The sequence below is a fragment of the Monopterus albus genome, unplaced genomic scaffold (assembly GCF_001952655.1).
Source record: "Monopterus albus unplaced genomic scaffold, M_albus_1.0 scaffold69.1, whole genome shotgun sequence".
Taxonomy (NCBI): domain Eukaryota; kingdom Metazoa; phylum Chordata; class Actinopteri; order Synbranchiformes; family Synbranchidae; genus Monopterus; species Monopterus albus.
The window spans coordinates 1122761-1130983 of NW_018127949.1; the positions used below are offsets into that span (position 1 = coordinate 1122761).

At 40.1% G+C, this 8223-nt stretch overlaps 1 protein-coding gene across 1 annotated transcript in view; it reads left to right on the forward strand.

Annotated features, from left to right (window-relative positions):
* Positions 1-8223, forward strand: part of afap1l2 (actin filament associated protein 1-like 2) — a 35326-nt gene that overhangs the window by 4309 nt on the left and 22794 nt on the right. The window contains 1 exon segment of the mRNA XM_020605287.1: positions 6653-6781. Coding sequence (XP_020460943.1) covers positions 6653-6781 — 129 coding nt within the window.

Genomic DNA, 8223 nt, shown 5'->3' on the forward strand with positions numbered 1-8223 from the left:
ACTCCAGGTTATCATTTCAACCAAACATATAAGAACTGGTTTCACAGGTTACTTACTATTCTCTGGTTGAATCTATTTATCAAAATAGTGCATCAAGCTGCTGCAGTGGATTCTGCAGGCTCTTTAGCCAGTGGATGACCTCAAGGACCTCCTACATCAACTGTTTCCCACAGTGAAAAAAATGTTTCCTGTCATGAGTGTGTAATCTCAGCCTCAGCCTCCTTTCTGACCTCAGCTGACTTGAAGACTGACATATACTGTACATTATTATTGAACCACTTTGACATTTAAACATGATAAACGCTGTGTAACACAGCATTAAAAGCACATTTTTTTATTCAATAATTTGAATGCTCCTGATTTTTCTTTGAAAGAATGAATCTTATGACATAAGAGTGCAGCTGGGTTCCATCCCTCCAGCTAGTTTCTGACTATATACTGTGTAGATGCAAATCCTCCGGCTTTTGAAAACCAGCTCTGACAATCATTAAGTTAAAAGATACTGTATTTCACTCAGGTCTTTCACCCTCTGCATCCACTTCTGATGTTATCAAGCTATTCAGTGGCCCATTTTCACTTGTTATCTCACCATAATTATGGTTTAGGAGGAGGTTCAGTGTGTTATTATAATGCCACAGACCCTCGCTGTCATATTATAATAATAAACAAGGAGCACACATGCTTTATGCACAAAAACTACATGGTTAGATTTAGGTAATAAAACTATTTGGTTAGGTTTAGGCTAAAACACTTGCAAATAAAAATACAGTGTTGTATCTAATAACATATTTGTCAATATTGAGAGATCCACAAGGCGGCAACTCATCAGTATTTATGACCACAATAAAGAATAGCCCAATAATGACATGACCATGTTTAAATTGCCTGCTCTCTGAAGTGTGAAAAACATAATGAGACTTTCTAAAAAAAAAACACACATCCCTGTGGCTTTTACAGCAACACATGGCCAACATTTGGGCAAAATGTTAATAATATAATGACACATGCAGTTAAGTGATCATATACAAAGACACAATATTGACTTTGACCTTTAGATACACAGGGTTTTGTTCATTTCCTGAAAAAAATGCAGTTTTGGAGATACAAGGTTTCTGCCCAACAGTGATGAAAGGAGTGATAAAGGTATAGGCACTGCAATGCAATTAGAAATGTGCAGACATGTAGTTGGAGAGATAAAGCAACCTTTGATAGGATGATCAGCTCCTCTGATCAAGTCCAAGGTTTAAACATGTTAGGCAGAAAGTCCCGATTGTCTAAAAGAATCACAAAGAAGTTCATTTGTGTCAGACAGGACCAATCATACCTAAAAAGACAAGGTATCCTGTAACAATTGTTACTCACAATTGTGCAACTGTAAGTGACAGGCACAGACAGGTACATAGGTCTTTGATCAGATGAATACTGCAGAGTCGGGGGAGTGACGAGTTCAGCAGAGAGGGTACATGTGTGGCAAGAATCTAAAATGACTGAAAGTCATGACCTGAATGTGTCTGGCAATGAGAATTTAAACTGATAATGTTGCGTGATCAGACTAGAGATACTCACTATATGGCCACTTTATACTGTGGTGCAGAAATCATGTGTATTTTCATTCATTCATTTATATTCAGAAAATTTTTAAGAGGAAGTATGTGGTATGGTGTCTGGGGAAGTGAAACATCATTGGCTGACCAACTATAACGTCATAGGATATTTTGTTTAGTATTAGTTCTTATCTTACTTGCTGTGGTTTCTGTTAGTGTGACTAAGTTATTAATAACCTAGAGTGAGCTTAAGGCCTTTTGTTTCTACAGCGGAAGGTCTACATTTTACTGTTCCAGATAAACCTGTGATAAAATCTACTTATTCACTAGTAGCGACCTGCCCTCACTAAGTACAAATGGAAATATAAGGATATGAAATGTATGCTTGGTTCTTTGTGCACTTGATGGTTTTGGGGATGGCTAAGGAGGCCTGCACCACTCTGGGGCACTGGCAGACCCCCAGTGGGGATAGAAGAATAGAGGGAGAAAGATTCCCTTGCTATATTTCTTTATTGCTGATATCTGACACAGGTGAACTCTTTTCTGAAATCATCAAGTTGACCCTCACTTTTTCTTAGATTCTGGTTTCTATGGCAATAACAGCAAAACACAGCTTGGATTAATCCGGCCATGTCTCACAGCTGAACTGAGCACGGTGCAGGGAGACAGACCCATGTCTGCCAACAGCCATCAAACATCAATCACACTGTGTTTGATCCTTTGTTCTGGCCCGGCCATCAGCCAGTTATCTGCCAATCTCCCCTGAACGAGGCCTATGTAGCTCCTTCTTGCGACCAAGGTTGATGTCATATATGTGTTTTCCCCTGGAAAATCAGTGTGTCAGAGTTAAATGATGAGAAAAAAATAATTATTTTGGTGTCAGTCAGTTTTCCCTTGTGCTTTGAAGCACAAGCGCTTTAAACCTGTAATGCAATAAAAAGCACTCTGTTGCCCACACATTTTACTGTAATGCATGGTCAGTGGTTCCTATTCTCCTTCTTGGCACCACTTCCCTTTTAGGTGGAGCTGTAACATTGTCATTGTCTTTCATAAAATGATAAGAGATAGGCCCAGTGGTGTGTATCATTTGACTTTGGTTCACTAGCTCTTCTGGTCACTGGTGATTTTCAAAATGGAATTATGTCAGCTCATTTGCTTATTTACAACTAATCTTTTATATATTTTTAACCTGATGTGACCTGCCTACATAAGTCAACTAGCAAGTAGTTTACCACCTCATACAGATTAAAACACCTTTGTTCATAAGCACATTTTGTGTAGATATGGAGATGTGTTTAGCTAGAGCTATAAATCTGAAATCACATTCCAAATAAACTGCCTACTAATCAGTATCATGAGAAATGATGATGGCTGTGTTGTAAATAAAAAACATTTGAGTTTGACAGAATGCTTGCTGTAAGCATGAGAGATGATAGTTTTTCAGTTAGTTACTGTAAGCCAGTTAATCTTAAATCACCATAATCTAGTTGAAAATGCATGTTTTACAATGTATTTTTAAATGTCTAAACTTGTGAATGAAAATAGAGCTGGCTAGGAGGGTGCTATTGTTGCTGATTTACAAAGGAACATGTGTAGTGTTGCTGAATAATTTTGGAGTGAGTCTGAGTCATAAAATTAGTCAACAGGCACTGTCTATACTCAAAAGTGATGTCAGTTCTGCATTTACAGCAGTGAAACTCTTCCTGTGCTGCATAGTGATCGGTATCTGGAGATCAAATGGGCTACTACTCATTAAGTCACTGAATGAGTTAATGGATGAGTGGATGTCGGAGGGCGCGCAGGTGCATAGATGAAAAGACATACGGGTTCATATGCAGACAGAGACCTATTAAAAAAGTTCAGCCTGTGTAAATGTGAACAAAACACAGTGAGCATATCCCAAAAGGTGACTCTGGTCGATAAAAGAAGTGTTCTAAACAGACCCCAAACCTACAGCGCCAGCTTGCATTTCAGCAGCCTTTCTTGCATCATCAGATTGAAGCGATATTATAATTTGAAATTTCATCTTGTTTTTGTTTCTTTTAAAAGTCCCCACCCATTGGAAATTTTTTCCACTGCTAGTTATAATCATACTCAAAAGCAGCACGAATATTGCATCAGTAGAAAACAGGATATTTCCCTGAGGATGAATTGATTTGAAGAGCGAAAGTAGGACAGATGGTTGAGAAAACTTGAATAGTTTAAGATATGAGAAAAAGAGAGGCCAAAGTATACACCAGTCATTCTAAAGAAAGAGGTTTGAGGGTGTTTCTGCTATTTATAGGACTGAAAACCTAATCAGTTAGTGAACATGCAAAAGGTGTCAAATTCTGACAGCTACCAGTTCAAAACTCAGATGAACAGAAGAGAAATGTCTAAACGTCTGCTAACACTGAAGCTGCTATAGTGGTTTATGGTGTCCCAATAGCCTTTTAATGCTCTCAGGCTTACTTTTATTTATTACTTTTTATTTTTAAATTTTATTTTGTTTCTTATTGTGTGTTTTTCTTGTTTATGGCTTAAGTGATCCAAACACCTACTTTACACTTATAGTTATGGCAGAGATTATACTCAGAGAGGAAGCTATTAATTTTTCATATTCTAATCAGACAGACTGTTTCCATCAAGTAGCAGACATTTAAGCTGGAGGCTGTCTGACTGAGATGAGAGGCCATGACTACCTCATTGATTTAATGAAATTAAAGGCCTGTCTCTGCTAAGATATGGCCCATCAGTATTGATGCAGGACCTCAAGCGTCTCTCAGAATAGGAAATGCTGCCAAGATTGCAACAAGACCCCCTTGTTTTGTAGACGATATGTTCAAATTCAACAAGATGAATGGAGGGACAGACTTGCGTCCAATTCCTTATCTTGTTTGAATGAAATACACTTGTCCAGAAACGATTCTAAACGCATTGTTTATTTCATTCCTTTTCTGACCTACTGCAGGGCTTTCAGAAAGATCTCTTATGAGTCTTTATGAGCCAATAAAATTTTATATCATCAATTTTGTACTGTTTTGTGGTGTGTGAACACATTCATTTTATGGCAAATTATCATTAAAACTTTATATCCAGTAAGGCCTTGTTGTCACCTTCCTCTTTACAGGACAGAGCCGGTTAGCAGAGGTAACTGTAAATACTGTAGTACTTTGGCTGGCTGACAGTCTACTTTGGCCATTCTACAGAAGTGAATTGTTTATGCTGCAGAGGCTGCGGTCACTCACTGAATGTGCAGTGGGCATCTGGCCAACCTGTAGCCCACAGAGACAGCCTGCTACAGACCTCCCTGTCCTGTCAGCTGACTCCATTTTCCCAGGGTCCCCCAATCCAAAAGGCCATCTGAGTCAATCTCTGCAAACACACAAGGAGGAGAAACTGGAAAAATGTTTACATTCATACTGAGAAGTCAAACATTTGCAGTTAAACACATGTGTGTTGTGTTAATTTTACAGAAACATTAGAGTCCATTTTTGAAGATCAGCATCATTGTTTAAGTTGATTTTAATTACTTTACTTCCCTTGTATGCGTGTGTATTCCTGCACTATATACTGGATGTGTTTTTCAGTGAAGGTCCTCACATGGGACCTCTCAGTAAAAGTTGACTCAGCTTGAGTAGGAGTCATTTAAAATAACCCAGTTTGCTACAGCTTTGGGAAAGCCTCTGATCATCTCTGAAAGGCAAAGCTTACCCTGCTTTGGCACCTTGCAGAAATTTCCTCCTTTGCTGAGATCCTTTAATATGTAGGAGTGTGGGAAGGAGAGGAGAAGACCTCAATGAATTTTGCCTCAAGGCTCATTCTGTGATCAGTTTGAGCCGGAAGGAGCTCCTAAAACAGACTAGCTGAAAAAGCCAAGTCTAAGTCTGCTAAGACTTTATGCTAAGATAGCCTTTTTTAATCCTAGATCAATATTTAATGCACAAGTGAGAGCAACATCAGTCCTCTAATTTAAAGGAATTGTTCAGCAAAAACTGAGTCAGGCTAGCTGTGTCCTGGTTTCCAATTTCTGTGCTAAGCAAAGCAAATAGGCCCCTGGCTCCAGATCAGTATTTACTGCACATTCACAAGAGTGGTATCAGTCTTCTCATCTGACTCCCAGCAAGCAAAAAGGAGTATTTTCCAAAGGAACTATTCACAGGATAATGCTTCGTTTTTGGCCTAGTTTTAGGTTTAGTTTACTGTAACTTCCTTGCTGTTTAAAGTTAATCAAGGAATTTAGAACTCTTACATTTCACTTCAATTATATGATGAGCTACATTCTTTTGGAATTTTATACATTCCAGCACCTAAAAACAGTAAGACACCCCCACTAATAACGGCTCCACCTTTCACTTTAATAAAATCTCTCTTCTTTATTCTCCTTCTCTCTCATTTTTTGTTCACACACTGAAGTCCACTGGTGCAAGGGGCCTATTCATGAGGCCAAGAGACAGTGAAGAGAAATACAAAGAGCTCCCCACACAGTGGAGAGGGCTGTGAGCTCGCCGCTGACCCCCGAAGGATGTGTGTGGGCTGCACCCAGACACAGAGGCCCCACCACCTCTGACCTAGGCTCCTCCCTCCTTTGGACTTGACCTTTCACTAAACCCATGCAACTCCCAAAATGAGTGGCAATTGTCAATAGCAACCAGATGAGAGAAATGAGTCAATGACATAAGGTCTGAATGTTTATTGAGTGTTGCCAGCTAAAAAAACCTCTGAAGAGTCTCTCCCATGTAAAATGTTGGCTTACACCATGAGGCTTAAAACACAAAAGCCAAAAATGGAGAATGAAATAGCTATCGAACTAGCAGTTGAAATCAATGGTAAAGGACAAGCCCTTGAGTTGAACTCCATGTTCTCAGCCATAAAGCCATAATATTCTAAATATTTCTGCCGCAGAACTTCACAGCCTTTATATTGCTTATGGCTCTTCTTTTCATGTGGATGGAAACTTCTAATGTTTTTGGTTTAACACTGCAAAATATTTTCACATCACAAGGTGTGAAGTAACATTTAGCATAAAATCATTTTTATTTTGCTGTACTTCTGAGACCCCCCCCCCCCCTTGTTTGTTTGTGGTGTCGTTGTGCCCCCCCCCCCCCCATGTTTGTGTGTGCCTCCAGTGCTGGACCAGCTCCTGATGGAGCTCCACCGCTTCCTGCTCATCCTGGACGAGGAGACCCTGAGTGGGAGTGCCACCATCCAGAAGTGCTTGCTCTCCGATCTCCTCCAATCCTACAGATCTTCCAATGGTATGAGCCAAATTTCAATTATAACTAAAAGTGTAGGTTTTTGAACAGAGAGAGGAAGTTACAACAGACCTGCCTATGGGCCTGTGAACAAAGAAAAAAAACCTTGTACTCTCCTGACCTTTAACTGCAACTATTATTTGGAAATAAACTGTAGAAATGAAAAGAAACAGAATTCTGAAGCTGCCTGATTCAATTCTTCAAGTTTATTGAGGCATATGTGACTGAAAACAAAACCAGGGTGGAAGTTAAAGGTTGGGAAAAAGTCTGTAATACCTCATGACAGAATATAGTTGTATCAGAAAAATTACACTAGAGGAAGAGAGTTGAGTTGCTTTAGAAGTGAGCGGTTGAATATACCGGGAAGTCTGGAAGGGAGTAGAATGATGTTAGACCATTGACTGTGTAAACAACTGACAGGCTGACAGCTCCCAGAAGTGAAGCCACCCTGAATCAATCGCTCCCTGGTGGCTGGTTGCAATATACAGTGGGTACGGAAAGTATTCAGACCCCCTTAAATTTTTCACTTTTTGTTATATTGCAGCCATATGCTAAAATCATTTAAGTTCATTTTTTTCCTCATTAATGTACACACAGCACCCCATATTAACAGAAAAACACAGAATTTTGACATTTTGGCAGATTTATTAAAAAAGAAAAACTGAAATATCACATGGTCATAAGTATTCAGACCCTTTGCTCAGTATTTAGTAGAAGCACCCTTTTGAGCTAATACAGCCATGAGTCTTTTTGGGAATGATGCAACAAGTTTTTCACACCTGCATTTGGGGATCCTCTGCCATTCCTCCTTGCAGATCCTCTCCAGTTCTGTCAGGTTGGATGGTAAACCTTGGTGGACAGCCATTTTCAGGTCTTTCCAGAGATGCTCAATTGGGTTTAAATCAGGGCTCTGGCTGGGCCATTCAAGAACAGTCACGGAGTTGTTGTGAAGCCACTCCGTTATTTTAGCTGTGTGCTTAGGGCCATTGTCTTGTTGGAAGGTGAACCTTCAGCTCAGTCTGAGGTCCTGAGCACTCTGGAGAAGGTTTTCGTCCAGGATATCCCTGTACTTGGCCGCATTCATCCTTCCCTCGATTGCAACCAGTCGTTCTGTCCCTGCAGCTGAAAAACACCCCCATAGCATGATGCTGCCACCACCATGCTTCACTGTTGGGACTGTATTGGACAGGTGATGAGCAGTGCCTGGTTTTCTCCACACATACCGCTTAGAATTAAGGCCAAAAAGTTCTATCTTGGTCTCATCAGACCAGAGAATCTTATTTATCACCATCTTGGAGTCCTTCAGGTGTTTTTTAGCAAACTCCAGGCAGGCTTTCATGTGTCTTGCACTGAGGAGAGGCTCCCGTCGGGCCACTCTGCCATAAAGCCCCGACTGGTGGAGGCCACTGTGCTCTTAGGAACCTTAAGTGCAGCAGAAATTTTTT